Source organism: Cyprinus carpio, chromosome A20 (assembly GCF_018340385.1).
Source record: "Cyprinus carpio isolate SPL01 chromosome A20, ASM1834038v1, whole genome shotgun sequence".
In the NCBI taxonomy this organism is placed as follows: Eukaryota; Metazoa; Chordata; class Actinopteri; order Cypriniformes; family Cyprinidae; genus Cyprinus; species Cyprinus carpio.
Genome location: NC_056591.1, coordinates 14,705,336 through 14,724,372, shown reverse-complemented (window position 1 = coordinate 14,724,372; position 19,037 = coordinate 14,705,336). Strand labels below are relative to the sequence as shown.

Genomic DNA, 19,037 nt, shown 5'->3' with positions numbered 1-19,037 from the left:
ACAAGAAAACACGAATGAATGAATGAAATAACTTTCGAGGAGCAGATACCTCGCAAACACCACGCAAGTTTTACCAGTGAAGAAAGCCCGCCTCTGAAAGAGGGTGTGCCTGCCTGGCAAATAAGTTTCGCTGCTGTCCAAATGGCCAATAAACATTACATTGTTAATCAACAGGTTTGCCGAGAAATGGACGGACCATTTGGATATACAAGCTTTCATATGTGAGGTTAGACCAGGGACACCGGTTTCATTCTGTAGTGTGTCATGATGTGTTTGTTATGTAGATATGTGTTAGTGTCATATAAATAATATGACGAAGTTGTCATAAAATCGAACAGTGTTTAGACAGAGGGGACTCGATTTCTGGAGGACACGAGCAATCCTGGATGGACTACTGACGACAGTCTGAACCAGTAACTTGGACTTTACAAGACCTAAAGGAGAGAGACTCGTAACTGATCAGAACACATTGAGGTAAGTTCAAACAAGCGTTCAAGAAACCTTCGGCTATCTTTTGACATTAACCACACAACTACACAACTGGTTTACAATATTTAAACTGCTGGTCGATTTCTTTATTAATAAACTCTACATTTGGACTGACATATGTCTCTCCAGAGATGCAGACGTTCGTGAAAGGAAAAAGAGTTGGATACTGGCTCAGCGAGAAGAAGATTAAAAAACTCAGTTTCCAGACCTTCGTGGAAATGTGCAGGTGCGTAAGCGCGAGACAAGAGCCGGTCATAATCACAGCAAGTTTTAAACGAGACTCTGCTTATGTTACTAGTGGTCATTTTAAATTAAAGTTATCCTTTAGTGACTAGTTGGCAGTGTTTTTTTTTTATTTGACTAGTGATTGTTTAGCTATTAATACTATTCACTTCAGACTTTTCCATTTGTTGCTGGTACCTACTAGTCACTATTAATTAGGTACTAGTACTTATTTATTAAATACTATTTTGTATACTTAAGTGCATGTAAGTGTTTTTACTTGTCATATTTCAATGGCTACTTAAGAGTAAAATGTAAACAATCGGAATAGTTAGTATAGAATATACAAATGTTTATTAAATAGCTCCTAGCACCTATTCCATTGTCATCTTCTCCACATATAGACAAAAACGTATAACAATGGAATAATTATTTCACAGTATTTTTACACTATTGGAGCTATTTGATACAATTGGAGAGTTATATTTTAGTATTACAGTTATCTGACACTGTTAGAGTGACAATAAATAGTTGCTAGTGACACTGAAAAAGAGTCACTGTTTAGATTGCTAACTACTAATTTAAAAATAAATGTATTCTAGTTTGTTTTATGGAATAAAAAATAGCCTTCTTGCCATTTAATATTAAGAAAATTAGATATTTATTTTTGAAAGGAGCTGAGGTGTCAAAACTTGAATGTGTAATTCAGATTAATAATAGGGAATTGAAGTGGCCCTTAGTGTTAATTAGTGTTTTACGATACAGGAAACATGATTCATCACACCTTCTCATGTCCTATTGCCTCATCTTCACTCTAAAAAATGCTGGGTTGTTTCAGTCCAACCTTTGGTCAAATATGGACTAACCCAGCTGTTGGGTAAAAATTATAAATTAAATTTTTTAACCCAAAAGTTGGGTTAGTCCATATTTGATTCCAATCAAAGTGTAATAAAAAGCTATTTCTTCACTATTTCTCACTGTTATCTCTGCAGTTAGTATTTTCTGAACACTCTTCTCTAAAAATGTGACTCTAACTCTCTTCCTGATCCCCAATAAACCACTACTCTTATGCAAGTCATTATAGATTTATACACTCTCATTGCATCCATCATATTAGGGGTGTGCGATATGAAACCAATCATGAAACCATGGATATCCTTTGTCACCATAGTCAATCTACCTGTCAAGTATCTAAGCATTTACTATTCGAGGGAGTCCCTTATGAACTGTCCTAGATTGCTTATAAAAAACTACAACTTGTAACACTGTCCTGGGATTCTTATAATTAGATGGCCATAAAACCATCTGTGGAATTTTTGTCCATAAAAAAAAGACAAAGGCCTGGACAAAGTTCACCAGTTACCTGGATAAGCACCAGGCAGGCAGGCAGTCTTTGATTTCACAGATTTAGAGTAACATTGCTTGCATATCTCTTTTTGAGTCCCTGCATTCCTGCAGCAAGACTGTGCCTGTTACTTTACTGATTCAAAGCTGAGCCATGTTACTTAGTTATTCAAGTTTACATTGCATTGTCATTAATATGGCTATAAAGCTTTAAATGTTGTGTTTGTGGAGGGAAGCACTGAACATGCCTTAGATGGGTATCTGTGCGGATGAAGTACCGTGTGTGGGCTACTTGACATTTCGGAGTTAATGTAATGTGCTCACCTTTCTTTCATGAGCATGTTCTAGCCTACAGATAACCGGTTTTCAAAGGAATTTTACCTAGTCTTGTTGTTATACTGGCTGGCATATTTGTCTTGGGACCTTTGATGAAATGCTAAGATATTTTCACCTAGTTCTGAGGCTTTAGAAACAAACTACTGACTCAGCACTACTGATAAACTGCCACACAGTGCTACATTTGTTAAATCACAGCAGGTTTGTCAGCTGTTGAAAAAGATGTGCTTATTGTTATTTCAGGGACTTTTAAACTAGAATACTTAAAGTTGCCCAACACATGAATTTGGAAAGATACAGATGTTCTCACAGCACAAGAACTAATCAGACACACTGATCATTATATGATTAAAGAGTGTTTAGTTTGCTTTATCAATAGCATAAATGCCTTGTCTGGAAACGGACAGTAATGATACTTAATTTTAAGCATGTGTTTGTTGCTTTTTGCCTGTGATTATGAGAGGGAATTTGGAGAATTCTGTCCTATTTGTGTGAGAGACAGCAGTCCAAAGCTAAACTGGGATAGCTTTAGGTGACAAAGCCCCCTTTGGGTTGCCAAATAACAGGATTTTTCCCTGTTCTATTTGAACTTATAAAAACCTAATAATTTGTCTTGTTGTGAATTTCTCATAATTCCAAGTTCAAGTCCATGTTGAACATTATTTGACTCATATGGAATCAATATAAAATATTCATAGTTTGTTTTTCCACTTTTTTGTTTTCCAGGAAACAAGGCATAGAGATGATCCAGGTAAGAAACCCTTATGACAATTTTTTTTAATGGCTTTTCCATGACACAAAAAGCCTGTCTATTAATGTGAGGCAGTTTCCACAGTATCATAACAATATGCTTGTCATTATCTGCCCAAAACGTTACAAACATGCCTTTCATTTCAAATGAAAATGAAGTTAGTGTGCCTGGGGACACTTAAATTCAAAATTTCACCATGAGAGTGTTACGTACTATTACTGCATTACTACACAGTTAATCACTTTTGCATGCAGTTGGAATTGTGCATTTTGAGGTATGTATTGCATAACAATGAGTGCATTGTTTAACAGGGTTGGTGTTGCTTACTGTAATGCTATATTATTAATGTTCGTACTGTTATGCATGAACTTTTTGTAGCTTTTTTACTTTGCCATTGAATAATGCCAGTAAAAACAGTTTATAGAGACTTTTTTTTCTTTTTTTGCTTCAAAACTGTTCTCGCCCAGAGCCTAATATAGCCCTAACAGAACAAAACATAAGTTTGCTTCTACAAAATTGCATGGAAATTGCACTGATTAGCCTTCTTCGTATCAGGCTGATATAAACCACATTTATAGTCTAAGCTGAAGCATTGTCTTGATAGATTATACTTTGTTATTTTTCCTCTTATCAAGTATTTCTGTAAGGTCAAGCTGAGGACATTAGTGCAGTGGGACAGCATGGTGCACATAGGTGTTTAAGCGTCCAATTCAAGAGGATGATTTTTTGGAGAGTAGGTTAAACCCAACCTGTCCTTATTGATAACAATGGTGCTGTAAATAGATTCACGTGCAATGTGTGCATTTTGTCCTAGTAAGGAACACTGGCTTGTTCAGGGTCAAGAGTGTTTTTGTCTTCTACAGATGTCCTTAGTTTCTTATACCTACAAAAACTGTTTTAGTGGTGATCAGAACATGAACTGTTCTTGCGAAACTCTGAGACCACTTTGAAAATCTAAAAAAAGAGTCTTACAGTTAGAATAAATATGTAATATTTAAGATATGTTTTAAGATTTTTAAAACCTGCTGAATCTAGTGACTTGTAAATGACTGGCTCTTTGTGGTAATGTTTTCAGTGAACATACTGTATGAAGACAGTATTTGCACATTCAAGCAGGATATGCCCTTGTATTGTGTTAAGTTAAAGAGGAACTGAGATGGCCCTGAGATCCGTAAAGGGCCCTTTTATAACAAACCAAGCAGGTTGCAGTGGAAATGAGGTGTAGATTTGCTTGCAAGTGTAGAATTCAAGGCATAGCTTTGGTTCAAAAATAAATAAAATAAATGTATGTTTAGGGACAAACATCAGTCTTTACTGTTTTGCCATGGAAAGTGAAGGGAATTATTGGAGCAGAGTCACCTTGCTTTGTTTTGGGACTTGGGTGTGAAGGCTGGTAGACTAAACCAAGGCCCTTGTTCCCTCATTCTGGGCCTTTACTATGAGTCACACATTTATCAGTGAAGCTGTCTGGCTGAGTGAAACGCTGAGGGCTTTTCTACACTCCCAGGATGCACACGTCTTTGCTATCCACAGCATGTAGGCCGTTGAAACCGAAGAGAGTAAAGGATAGACTTTGACCTGTTTACACCTCATACAATAATCTACCCAGCTGCACCCAGTCATAGATTTTATATGGTCTCTAAACTACTTAACTATCTAGCAATCAGTCCATGGGCTGATCATTTTAGACAGGGGAGTCTCATTAATTTGATTAAGATAATGTGACTATTTAATCATTAATCCACTAAAATCAATCAAGGGTTTAATCTCATCATGTTTTTAAAAAAATAATGCTTTGAATATTTAGCGAGTGTAATGTTTGTGGGTATAAACTGTTAAAAACTATTTGTCACACTCTGCCTTCTCTGGTCAGGCTGTCCTACTTTGCTTATTAAATAATTGTATAGGTTCATAGTACATTTACATATAGTTTAAAAACTGCAGTTTCATCATGTCACCACCATAGAGATAAGATAATTACACTTTCTCAAGAACTTACCCACAATCTTTTCACAAATATAATAACCTGAGTGTAATGGGAGTGACCACATATTCTTATAAAGCCAAAATAACAATAACAATTGGCATCTTATATATCAAATCTCAACAGAAATAAAAGCAATATATAAACAAAATAATGTTTTATTTGATCAACAATCAAATGTGCAACAGAAGTAACAGCAAGTTAGAAATGTAATTCTGTTTTTCAGGAAGAAGTGTGTTAGATGGAAGAGCAATACTCTATTAAAGCACATAAGGCCTCAATATATCCAGAAAGCAGTGAAGCTCTTTGCCTGATAGTTATTTAAAAAGCTAATTAAATGGTGCAACAACATTAATGTGATGTAACACATGGCTGTCTCATGCTTTATATCAGATGATGTGTATCAGCTGAATATCCTCTACAAAAAGGAAGTGGAGGTGTCTTTTCACTGAAGTGTCATGTGGTGTCTGTGTGGAATCTGTGTGTCATCTGTGTGTTTTTGCAAATAGCTTGTCACATATCTGCACTGGCTATGAGAATATTTCAGGACATTGTCATCTGAAACAGGGCCATTTAGGGAATAAGATAATAAGCCCGTTAGGATTACCTCTGGTGGGCCATACTAAATTTATTTGGTGCTGCTTTTAAAAGAGAGACTCTGGACTAGGTCTAAGCATTTTAAATAAAAGTGCACTTAGGGATCCCCCCATCCCCTTTTAACTGCCTAGGGCATATACAAATGACTCTGATGTTTGCCACAAACCTTTGTGGTCTGATCCAAGAGAAATATGCTCTCATCCCCAAAGGTTAAACCCAAAGTGACCACACGTTCTGCGTACCCTAAGTAGCAATTTTCCATACTGGATGGCATGTAAAACCTTCAGAATACATTGCACTATCTGTCATACACTGGATGGTCGACCATTTCTATACTATTTACCACTATATTTATAAATACAAATTACTGCGAATGTACATTTCCTAGCTATACAGAAATAGATTTTTTAGAAACATGGCCCCTTTCCCCTTTCCTTGTTGTGAATTGTTGACCTGAGAGTCATGTCCTTTTCTTTATATGGATGAGTGAATGAGTGTAATGAGTGGCAGCACAGATCACACCTCACAATTAGCATCACGTCATAATTATCTGTTCTTGAATTGTCCCCTTTGAGCAAACAGAACTTTGTGGCAAAAGTGGAATTTCAAAATGTAGGCATGATGTTTATTTTGTCAACCTATTAAATTTAATTTGCTGATACTCATTATACGGATAATACACACAGGTGCATTTTGAGAAAAAAAGACATTCTCTGCCTATTCATATTTTGACATTAGAAATCTCTCTGAGGGTTATTGCTAAAAATGTTTTGTGGATGTTTACTGAGCTCTTGGTCTTGTTCTCCGGGTCTAGCTGGATCTGAGCCAACCAATAGAGAAGCAGGGTCCATTTGATGTCATCATCCACAAGCTGACTGACCACATTGTTGATGCTGACCAAAATGTCACAGAGTCTCTGCTACTTGTTCAGCGTGTCCAGGTAAATAGATAAATCAGCTCAAGTGGTCATACATTTTTCTGCTCTTCACTTCTTATATTTTAATACAAAATAAACAAAACATAGAATAGTATATATTTGAATAGTTTGTTCATTATTAATAATAATATTTTAATATTAATATAAATCAACAATATATATTATTATAAATATTTAAACATTTAAACATTTAAAACATTGTTCTTTCATTTTGCTGTGTATACAAAGCAAGAACTCATGAATTGTGTGTTTTGACCTCTCTTCAGGACTACATAGATGCTCATCCTGAAACAGTGATTCTTGACCCTCTTCCAGCCATTCGTACCCTGCTGGACCGCTGCAAGTCATGCAAGCTAATCCATAAACTTGAAGAATGCATGCAAGGTCTGTCTGCATCACTAATACATGGTTATACACGTGTGTGATTTAATCACACAAAATACAGCTGTGCTAAATACATTTATTAATAATGGGCAATCCAACTATATATTTTATTTAAGCTCACCACTAAATGGCACGTAAAGAGAAAACAAACTGTGGTTGGTTGAGTTAGACGTGCTAAGCTGGAATGTAGACCAGACCGTTTACAGAATTTCCACTAATTCTAAATGTTGTAAATGGTTCTGGAAACCAGGTCTTTAGATACTCCTTTGTTCTTCATGGGTGGACTAACATGAGGAGGGAAGGTTTTGCCTTTCCACCGGGGTAGTGTGAGGCTTATGGAGGGCTTATGTCCTATAGCTGCTGAGTCGTTAATTCTTTGTGCTGCTTGCAAGCTGCATTCACTGGTCACAGAAAGAACAAGAGGCCTGCTGGCTCACTACAAGCCAACAGAATCACCAGCTGTGTGAATAGTGTAGTGCCTAAGGATTTCCATCAAAATATACAGCCCTAACATTTCCACCATAGACTGTAAAAAAAATATGGACGTAGTGTCCGTGACGTCCCCCATAGACTCCTCAATAGCGGTTTTGAAGCTCAAAGTGTGCCGAGCGGGCTGTCGCCATCTTGGCAGCGCGTTGCCGCGCGACTCTCCCGGATAATCGAAAATGGGCAAAAAGGCGGGAGCTGGTTGCTAAAGCCACGCCCACCTAGCTCGACGGCATTCTCAACAGCGGCAATCCACCTGTCACTCAAGTGGCCACGCCCTTAATTATGCAGAACTTTAAGGCTTAATATAATTTAAACGGATGAGTTATAAAAAAAATTCACCCCCCTCACAGTTGTCACAAAGGGCAAAATTAGCAATGTAGACCAAAATCATTTTTTGCACCAGGCTGTAAACATGTTTTTTTCTGCTGTAAAGTTCGGCATTTTAACATAGGGAGTCTATGGGACTGACTCCCTTTTGCAGCCAGCCTCAAGCGGACAGTCGATGAATTACAGTTTTAGTCACTTCCTTATTGGCTTCACGAGAGAGAGCGCGAGGTTGCCGCTCGATTTCCACACATAAGTATCTACACATACACTACAGTTCAAAAGTTTGAGGTTGGTACAGTTTTTTATATGTTTTTGAAATAAGTCTTTTATGTTTAAAATACAGCAAGAACAACACTGTGAAATATTATTACAATTTAAAATAACCACATTCTATTTTAATATATTTTTAAATCAAATTTATTACTAAAAAAGTATTGTTTCAAGATCCTTTGATGAAGTTCAAAATAACAACATTTATTTGAGATAGAATTCTGTCTTGTAATGTTATAAATGTTTTTATGTCCCTTTTAATTAACTTAATGCTTCCTTACTGAATAAAAGTATTCTATAAAAAAACTTTTGAACTGTAGTGTAAAGAGGGGTCTTAAAGGGATAAAGATTCACCTAAAATGAAAATTCTGTCATTTATTACTCACCCTCATGTTGTTCCAAAACTGTAAGACCTTCACTCATCTTCGGAACACAAATTAAGATATTTTTGATGAAATCCGAAAGCTTTTTAGTCTCAGCCTCAGATGTCACGCCTACAGACCGTTGGCAGAACGTCTGATGCATATGGCACACAAAATTGGAAACACTTCGGGAGTTTCGAAGTTGTCATCAGATTGGTTGAATTATGCAGGATTTCTGGTAGACGTGCATGTTGCGTTCTTTAATGTTCCACCTGAAAACAAATATGCCGTGGCGCCAAAGCCCCTCATGTTAGAAGCAAGCCGTCATGTTTACAAATAATGATCGGTTATCAGGATCAACTAAACACTGGATTTTCAAAAGTATGTGAAACATTTAAAGTTCGCAACATAGAATCTTTAAAATACATCCAAGAGTTTTACACATGGTCTGTTATTATGGGGACATTTCCACGCCCCTAAACGTGACGCGGCACAAAACAAAACGTGATTGGTTGTTTTATCTGTCAGTCATATGGCCTCTTGGGTGGGCCTTGCCATTCAAAGCAGCCAAGGTTTCCAGACCTTCTGCTGTCAGTCTGAAGGTCTGGCTACGTGAGACTAAGAGCTTTCTGATCCTGCAGAGACAGCAAGGGAACTACCATGTTCAAGCCCCAGAAAGGTAATAAGGCATCATTAAAATAGTCCATGTGACATCAGTGGTTCAACCATAATTTTATGAAGCTACAAGAATACTACTTTTTGCGCAAAGAAGACAAAAATAACTAGTCTATTCAACAATTTCTTCTCTTCCGTGTCATTCTCTGGCATGCGTTCACGAGAGTACCATGCGGCATGTGTGTGACGATGCTGCTGACGCAGGAGCCGCCGTTCTGACGTAGAACCCAAATGCACTGCACCTTTTTTACAAGCGGAGGAAGATGCACAATGTACATAAAACAGTCTTCATAAAACAGTCTTTCAAGCATGTGTCATGGTACTCTTATGAACGCGTGTCAAAGACTGACACGAAAAAAAAAAATTGTTGAATAATGTTATTTTTGTTTTCCTTGTGCAAAAAAGTATTCTCGTAGCTTCATTTTACGGTTGAACCACTGATGCGTGGATTATTTTAATGATGTCCTTACTACCTTTCCGGGCCTTGAATGTGGTAGTTGTGTTGCTGTCTATGCAGGGTAGAAAGCTCTCAGATTTCATCAAAAATATCTTAATTTGTATTCCGAAGATGAACGAAGGTCTTACAGGTTTGGAAAGACATGAGGGTGAGTAATAAATGACAGAATTTTCAATTTTGGCTGAACTAATCCTTTAATGTCTGGGACTGTTCCAATTTGCATTCTTTTATAATATAGTACAAACATTTTTATTAGCATTTTTAATGTCCCGGATACAAAGTTGAGTCAAGCAGTTGCTCAGATTAAAATTTACATGAATTATATAATATCTTCTTTGATTTGTCCCTCTTTTGCTTTAAAGACAGACACGCTCAAGCTGCATAAACTCCACAAGTTTAAAACCTGATGAGGTTTTTGATCTTGTGTGGTCAATGTGACAGTGTGGCCTTTTGGACCCCATTAGATATGAAGTTTATTATATAAAAGATTTTTAAATGCGAAAATTACCATGCTTTCAAAATTGTTCACAGAGAAATCTCTTGCAATCAGATCAGAGAAGCCGTTGTCCAATCAAAACCTTATCAGAACATCAATGTTCTCCAGAGGGTCGTGTGGGTACAGGAGTGTCAGCTGAGGGTTAGCGTGAAGTTAACCATCTGCCTTGGTGTTTCCCCAGTCTCTAAGAAAGAGACGACTCTGTTTAGGATACAAAGGGAGTGACTATTTTCTCGGGCCCACTCACCAGGCAACTGCCTCTATGGCTATTAGCTTATAAAACAACACTGCAAGGGATTCTGGGAAAAGAAAGATAACACAGCTCATATACCCTCGGTATTACACAAGATCCTTTTTAAAATAACTCACTTGCCCAATACATGCATGTTTGTCTCTATAAACAAGTGCAAATAGTGATTGATTTTGTTAAATGACACACATTTTTTCCATGAGCTAATCAACTGCAATGTCGAGTCCATGTGAACTGAAGTGTTTAAATGTAAATTGTTGAATGTTACACATCACATTGCTGTATTCAGTGTTTGTGGCTACTTTAAAGGTTACTGCTTGTTTGATCAAATGGATTCATGCTCCTTCTCTAATGTAAAATGTGATGCTTTAATACGCTGAGCTGCCCAACAAAGAAAAGCGGCTATAAATAGACTTTGCTTTCAGTCTTGGAAAAGAAGCTGTTTATAAGATTTAATTGATGGTTGCAGATCAAAAGCAAGCTGAAAATTCACAGATACCTCAATGGTTTAGTTTTAAATGTTTCCATGGATCCAGTAGTAATATTATCCTGTATAAAGTGTAGTCATCAATTAAAATGTGTGCAGGCCACACATCATCAAGACCCCCATCCAAACTTGGTGTCTTCAAGGAGTTATGCTCAGGGTGTGCTAGTTAATCTTGTCAAGATGTGTCATCTGGCCTGTTAGGTTTTCATTTGTGTGTGTAGGTTTGAGAAAAGATAGTAAAAAGAAAGAAAGAAAGAAAGAAAGAAAGAAAGAAAGAGAAAGAAAGAAATGCTAGTTAGGAAGATAAAGAGAGAAGGGGTAACACTTTATTTTAGGGTCTCTTAACTAGTTGCTTATTAGCATGCATATTACTAGAATATTAGCCATTTATTAGTAGTAATTAAGCACATATTAATGCCTTATTCTACATGACCTTATTCTACATCCCTAATCCTACCCAATACCAAAACTTAACAACCACATTACTAACTATTAATAAGCAGCAAATTATGAATTTATTGAGGGAAAGTCATAGTTAATAGTGAATAAGTGTTCCCTATTCTAAAGTGTTACCAGAGAAGGTAAGATGAAATCAAAACACATCCAAGAAATATACTATTAGTATATTTTATTTCTCCCAGACCTTTACAAACAAGATTTAGAATCAGAGTGGGCAATCATGATCAGATCCATAAGAGTAAAGAAGACAGTTACAGTATCAATGTTTTCTTGACATTGACATAGAGTTTAGATGTTTAAATCTTATTAAATCTAATCTTAAATTTTAATATTTAAAAAAAGCAACCAACTTTATCCTAATAATCTTTCTCATATCTCATAATAATAGTAATAATAATAATAATCTCCATAGTATTTTTTTTATTTATTTATTTCTTATATCATGAATCATTAACTCCTAAATATTTAATCCTAATAATCCTTTTTTTTTTTTAGTATTTAGAGAATCATTAACAGCTAACTTAATCCTAATAATCATTTTCATTTTTTAAATATAATTTCAAGGTAAAAGTGCTATTTATTTAATTATTTAATTATTTATTTATCATTAAGTGTTTAGAAAATTGCACCTTGCTTTGTCAAATTATCTGATATTTTTTTTAACTTTGAATTGTCCTAGAGAGGGTTTTCAAAAAAAAAGAGCTTTTTTTTTTGTTTTTATTTATTTTCAAGATTTTCACTCTTTTAATTTGTCTGTTTTTCTTCATTATGATATCAGTGCAGTTATATCACACTGACTTTATCAAACTACATTTTAATCCAGAAATGAAAAACATTCTCAACACTAAAGAAGTATATTCAAGTCATTATATGTATGAAATGCATTTTTTTATGAATTATTAAATAATTTAATAGATCCGCATCTGCTCATGTGTGTTTTCTGTAGATGACAGAATCTGCTCACCTCCGTTCATGGTCCTCAAGAGTGAATGTGGCACTGAGACTCTGGAGCAGCTTCAGAAACATGGAATCACATTTCCCTTCAGTAAGTTCATGTCATTTAAAATCACCAGTAATCTTCATGACCATTTACATACATAGATTCGGCTCATCTAATTCAGAAAAGGGGTTTCAGATTTCAAAAAAGCTTTTTCTTATATATTTTCTCTCATATTTCCACATTTCACGCTATTTTTGTTTGATTGCAGTCTGCAAAACCCAGGTAGCACATGGCATCAACTCCCATGAGGTAAGAGACTTTACTCTTCTGTAACCTGTGCAATTTTTCATATCTTACATAATGAGCAGGAGATAAGTGCTGTAGAACACAGTGCTATATAGATCCATTACATAAGAGGTGCTACGTGATGTTAGTCAATAATGTCTTATGTTAAGTGGTGTCTCATTAGAATTATTACTTTTGGGCTTGAGTATCAACATTTTTCATGCAGGATTTCTATTTTAGTAAAGCTAGGGAACTGAAAGGTGTAATTAGTTGTAGCAGTAGTAGTAGTATTAATAAAAACAGACACATTATATTTCTTTGATATTTCAACCATGCTGTGGCCACTTTTGCTTCATAAAGGCCACAGTGATTCATTTCAGTTGCCTTGAAAGTGTGATACTAAAAAAAAAGCTAAAAAAATAAATAAAAACCACATCAATTGCACAGTATTTTGACACGTATCGCATAAAGAGAGAGTGAATGTGAAGCTCTCATTGTTCTGAATCACACGTAACCCTGCTATCCTTGTGGATGATTAACAGGGGTGCAGCCTCCGTTGCTGTGGTGACCATATCTTTGATTCTCTGTAACTAATGTAAAGGCAAAGTCTCCGATCACTCACATTCCTTCAGAATACTGCTTGAAGACATTAGTAACTCTGTTTTACAGTGTTGACAATGAGGGGCGTACTAGATTAATGTGTCACTACAGACTGCTACACGACTGTGTTTGTGCAAACATGTTGATGGTCATGTGTTTTATGACTGTGAGCACACTGGTTTACTTAGCTAAAGGAAAGACAAGGAACATACATGGATTGAGGGGGTTTTGGTGTGGAAGTGTTAGTGTCATGAAAGTACAGTCCATACATTGTATTTGACTTTTCTCATTTGCACCTTCACATTTCAAGATCACAATAAGTATCTGTGTATTTCATGTTAATTATTAACCTGATGTTGATTTGGTTTCTGCTCAATAGATGGCCATCATCTTCAGTGAGGAAGATCTGAACGACATCAAGCCCCCATGTGTCATCCAGAGCTTTATCAACCATAACGCAGTGCTGTATAAGGTTTTTGTAGTGGGAGAGGCATACAGTGTGGTGCAGCGGCCCTCTATTAGAAATTTCCCATCTGGACCCACAGGTCAGTTGAGTCACACAACATCCCTATGATAGATGGTTCAAAGTATCTGATGAATGGAATTTGTTTAGAAATATTGTGCTTTACATTTGAATCATAAATCAAAGTAAAATGGTTTCCATAGATTTTCCTTAGTGCTAAATACACTACTGCAAAAAATTATAGTCACAAAAACACTTTTTATCATAATTTTATTCAGCAAGGATGCATTAAGTTGATCAAAAGTGCAAGTAAAGACAAAAAAGATTTTGATATCAAATAAATGCTGTTGTTTTTCTGTTCTTCAGAGAATCCTGAAAAATGATCATGTTTCCTCAAACATATTAAGCAGCATTTTCAACATTGATATACTGTAACTTTGAGCATCGTTGAGCAAATCAGCACATTAGAATGATTTCTGGAGGATCATGTGACATTGAAGACTGGAACACTGACTGCTGAAAATTTAGCTTTGCCATCACAGGAATAAATTACATTTTTTAATATATTATTTTACAATATTACTGTATCAAATAAATGTAGTCTTTGTGAGCATAAGAGACTTCTTTCAACGACATACTTTTGAAGGATAGTGAATAGGCTATAGTTTTTTATGCACTACTTTGCATTCATCAAGGTTTACGTTCATGTAGAAATAAAGACAAATCTGTAAATTGCACTCTGTGTGCGTCACACATGGGACACTAGTTCCCCAGGCGGCATCAAAGCCAATAAAAACACTTTATAGGGTGCCAGGTGAGAAACGTAGATGTCAGGACTCTTTCGGCTAGTTTTAACCATCCACACAAGCATATATCCTAACAAACACACTAAGTCTGGAACTTTTTATAAGGTTACCTTATGTTTGAAAGCTGTATCAGAAACAAAGTGAGATTGACATTAATGGCACTCGTGAGCAAGTCCGTGTGATGGCGAGGGCCTCCCAGCCTTCTAGACCATTCTGTCAACACATGTTGCTGATGTTTAGACCCTTTCCTTCTCTTACAGAGGAATGGTTTATTTTGTCTTTGACTTGGTATTTATTAAATAAGCATCTCAAAGATTTTGGTCTCAGATGCCAGTGTGGTTTGGTGAATTGTATGCAACCCGAAGGCCAATCACACTCACTGTTGGAGAGTTGTCACATTTTTTTCACAAAAACTACAAAAAGACAAAAACAAAAATTTGGATATTTCTCCACACAAAAAAAATATATCAAAAAAACAAAAAAAAGAATTAAAAAAAAAAAAATAACATTTATTATGTATACACTACTGTTCAGCAGTTTGGGTTAGGATTTTTTTTAAAGGCAGTATTTATTTGATAAAAATTACAGTAAAAACAGTAATATTGTCAAACACTATTACAATATCTATTTGAATATTTCTGTTTCAATATAACGTAACGTAAATTATTCCTGTGTTAGCAAAGCTGAATTTTCAGCAGTCATTACTCCAGTCTTCAGTATCACACAATCATTATAATATGCTGATTTGCTGCTCAAGAAACATTTCTTATTATTTTCAATGTTGAAAACTGTTGTGCTCTCTGTTTAATATTTTGATCAATTTATTGCGTCCTTGCTGACAAAAGTTTTTATTTATTTATTTATTTTTATCTTGCTAAACCCCAAATTTCTGGAAAGAAGTGTAAATATTTCTTTGAAAACTGAACAAGTTGTGTTGTTCATCTTCTAGACAGGAGAGCAATATCTTTCAACAGTCATCATGTGTCCAAACCAGAGTCCTCTTCTGACCTGACCTGCGTAAGTCAACATGCATCATATAACTCAACTACTGCTTTAACCTCTCCAAGCCAAGAAAAATTACACTGTTTGGCTTAAATACCTGGAAACATTAACAAAACCCAATGTTTAGACATTGTTTAATGTTTAGACATTTATTTTATTTTTAATCTAAAATACAGCCCTGTTCATATCTAAATTAATGTATCAAATGTTTGTGTATAACTAAAAAGTAGAGATGCACCGATTGCCATTTTCTTAGCCGATAGTTTTTTTTTTTTTTGTTTTTTTTTTTAAGTTTGACCTGCCAATTCTGATTTCTTTCTAAGAACTATAATTGACAGCATATACAAACAAAAATCTACTTTTTTAATCAAAAAAAAAAAAAAAAAAATACATAATAAAATCAATTATTAAACATTACAATTTCCCCCAATCTGGACTAAGTTACAGATGTTCTCCCACTTAAACAACTCTTTCAAAATAAAGTGCTCTGTGACTGGAAAGAGGTAGAAATGAGTTGCTGTATATATAAAAAAAACGGTTGTCATTATATATGGACATTTTTACACTAACCTTATTAAATGTATGTGTCATCTTTCACATGAAATTCTTAAATTGTTTCAATTCATTTAGAATAATAAGAAACATTGGCATTCACAATGAATAGCTGTACATGTTCAACAAACATTTCATATTTTTTGTCCCTTTTCTGGTTTCCTTTAGAGGGACAGCATGGAGGGCCAGTACCGGGAGCCCAGCAATGATGTCATTCAGAAAATTTCCAGAAGGTTACGACAGGCCCTTGGTATTTCTCTGTTTGGGATTGACATCATCATCAACAACCAGACCGGCCAGCACGCCGTCATCGACATCAACGCATTCCCAGGCATGTGCAGTTCCTCATAATCCTTTGACTGGGCAATATTTTTATCTTATCTTTATGCACTGAACTCTAAAAAAACAAACAAACAAAAAAACAGTAAGTGCAGTAATGCCAACAAACCACATGGTGTCAGTGTAGAGTAATGAAGAGGTATTTTTTTGTGATTGTATTGCTTAAATACAATTTTGATGTATAAAGGTGTTTTACTAACATTTGCCATTAAAACTCTGGTGGAATGTCATCTACAGAAACATCTGTCATTTGCTTCTATGATGTTGGCGGAAATCTGCTTCTCACTTTTCTTTCTAAAACTATCCACTGTGGTTTGATGGTATTTAAGTCAGCTGATTTATTTGGCCATAGCAGACGTTAAAGTTCACCTTGATTCTTCAACTGTCCAGTTGTTTTCTGTTGTGTTTTCCCCTATTATTTACTTTGGGTTTTCACTTACTATTCTTCTTCGCTGACACGATTGATTATACAGTCATAATCATACAGACTATTATTCTTAAAACACCAAAGACTGGGCTGTCAAGCTGTTAAAGATGCTTCAGCAAGATTTGTTCTTTTTGGAAGTCTGACAAATCAGCCATTTCACTGAACGCTTTTACCAAACACTCCGAACACAACATATACTACACTGATTAACAAACTAGAGAATATAGACAATGAAGGTATAAATAAAAGATAATCACAGCATTTGTCTTTTCTTTCACTGTAGTCTACACAAGTTCTATTAACTCCTAATATATATATATATATATATATTATATATATATATATATATATATATATATATATATATATATATATATATATATATATATATAGCCTTTGTGTTATATAGTAGAACATTTTGTGGCTCTCCATCACACTAAATAGACTCTGCTCACTCTATAAAGGTATTTTGGTTCAGCTCTACATCATTGTTCAGCTTAAGTCCCAAAAGGAGGTGTAAAACATTGTAGAAGGATGGAAAAAAGTACATTTGAAGCCCATGATTTCAAGACTCTAATAGTATCTGCAGACACAGCTGTGTTTTCTCAGTATGTTTAAAAGCCACCTGGCTTTCTCTCTGCTTGTTGCCATGGTGATCTTGTGTATCTAGCAGGGAACAGCACTTTCATATCTCTCAGTGGTACATCCAGTGAGTCCCATGACACTGCAGGAGTAAGACAACAGATGATATCTTCCTTTTATAAATCTGCCTCTCAGCACCAGTCACAAGAAACCCATTAACTACTGTTTTCTAAAACCACCTTTATTTTTCGCCCAGGTTATGAGGGAGTCCCAGAGTTTTTCGATGGCCTGTTGAGTCATATCACCAGCGTCCTGCAAGGTCAGGTTTCAAACGGAGCGGCGTGCGGTCATCCGAGAGTGAATGGGATAGCACAGAGCCCATCTGTGGCCTGCGGGATGCACTGTGGCATGCTGGGAAGCGAAAGCAGTTGGTTGATGGACAGCGAGGGGATAAAGAAGGGTCCCCATCAGGGACTGAGTTGTGGCGGCACTTGCATGGCTCCAAACTTTCACCACCACAGCAGATCCAGTTTAGCAGCGGAGACATCCTCGCAGTGACACAGAGAGCCAATGCAATAGAATATTTCATTACTGTTCACAAAACAAATGAACGCTTATCAAAGGGTAGGTGTGTAGAAAATTCCTTTGTGCCAAATGTGAATTGTGTAGAATATGATTGAATGTGTATTGATTGTGTACTCATTTATTTAATTTCCTATTTGGAAAGGGTGACCTGATCTTGGAAATGTACATGATTAGATTTTTTTTATGAATGTTGGACTGAACTTGATTCGCAGAACAAGGGGTTCATGGGAGGAACTAAAAATATTGTTGATATTAATATACTGATGAGTTACTTGAAAGGAAAATAGGTGTCATGATTTGGGTGTAAGACATTGCACTATTTAAATAAGTGTCCAGCTGGCACTAAGGCCTCTCTGCTTGCCGCGTATCATAAATACTGGCTGAATGAGAGAGCTTGAAGACCTTTAATGCTGTCTGAAGCAATCTGCTGGTATTTAATCTCTTAAAACATAGCAAGGGCAGCTCTGCTTGCTTTTTTAAAAAGACTGAAGAGTAAGATTTTTTAAGGCTTATCATTTCATATCTGAATGGTCTGAAAACCTTGTAAGCATCTGGCAGGTGCTTATGAGATTGTATGGGGTTATGCATTGCATTGATTGAAAAAGAAAATTAACAAACTTCACCCAATAAAAGTTAACCCAAAAATTAAATTCATGTCTTTAGAAATCTGTATGACAATCTTTCTTCTGTGGAACACTAAAGAAGATATGAAAAATGTTTCAGTTGTTTTTGTTGACAATGAAAGTCATTTTTCAATATCATTTTTTATGTTTCACAGAGAAACTAAATTCACACAGGTTTGGAAAGACATGAAGGTGAGCAAATGATAACAGAATTTGCATTTTGGGTGAATTATCTTTGCAGTATGATTGATAAATGTTAAACTTGCCGTTCTGACAGTGTAATTTGTTTGTTAGTCTGTTTTTTGCCAATTACGTTATACTTGAACATGATGTATACTTTGTAAATATGTTAATTTTCTTTCTTTTGGAGACAGAAAAAAAGCCTCTAAAAACATTAAAGAATGAAACGGACAATAAAACCAAACTTAAGCTATGAGAATTCTTTGACTGATTGTTTCTCTGCTGTATGGGACGCTTTGAGCTTTAGTTCAGAAGCACACGTTGCACATTGCGTGGA

General features: G+C 35.7%; 1 protein-coding gene across 1 annotated transcript; it reads left to right on the top strand.

The window, feature by feature from the left end:
• The first annotated feature begins 22 nt into the window (after positions 1 to 22).
• On the top strand, positions 23 to 18,959 carry LOC109044835 (inositol-tetrakisphosphate 1-kinase-like). Its single transcript, XM_042777745.1, has 11 exons — positions 23 to 474; positions 619 to 715; positions 3,118 to 3,142; positions 6,538 to 6,663; positions 6,927 to 7,044; positions 12,263 to 12,361; positions 12,525 to 12,565; positions 13,521 to 13,686; positions 15,360 to 15,427; positions 16,133 to 16,295; positions 17,569 to 18,959. The coding sequence occupies exons 2-11, from the start codon at positions 621 to 623 to the stop codon at positions 17,868 to 17,870; spliced, it is 1,203 nt and encodes a 400-aa protein (XP_042633679.1). The 5' UTR covers positions 23 to 474; positions 619 to 620; the 3' UTR covers positions 17,871 to 18,959.
• Positions 18,960 to 19,037: the final 78 nt, after the last annotated feature.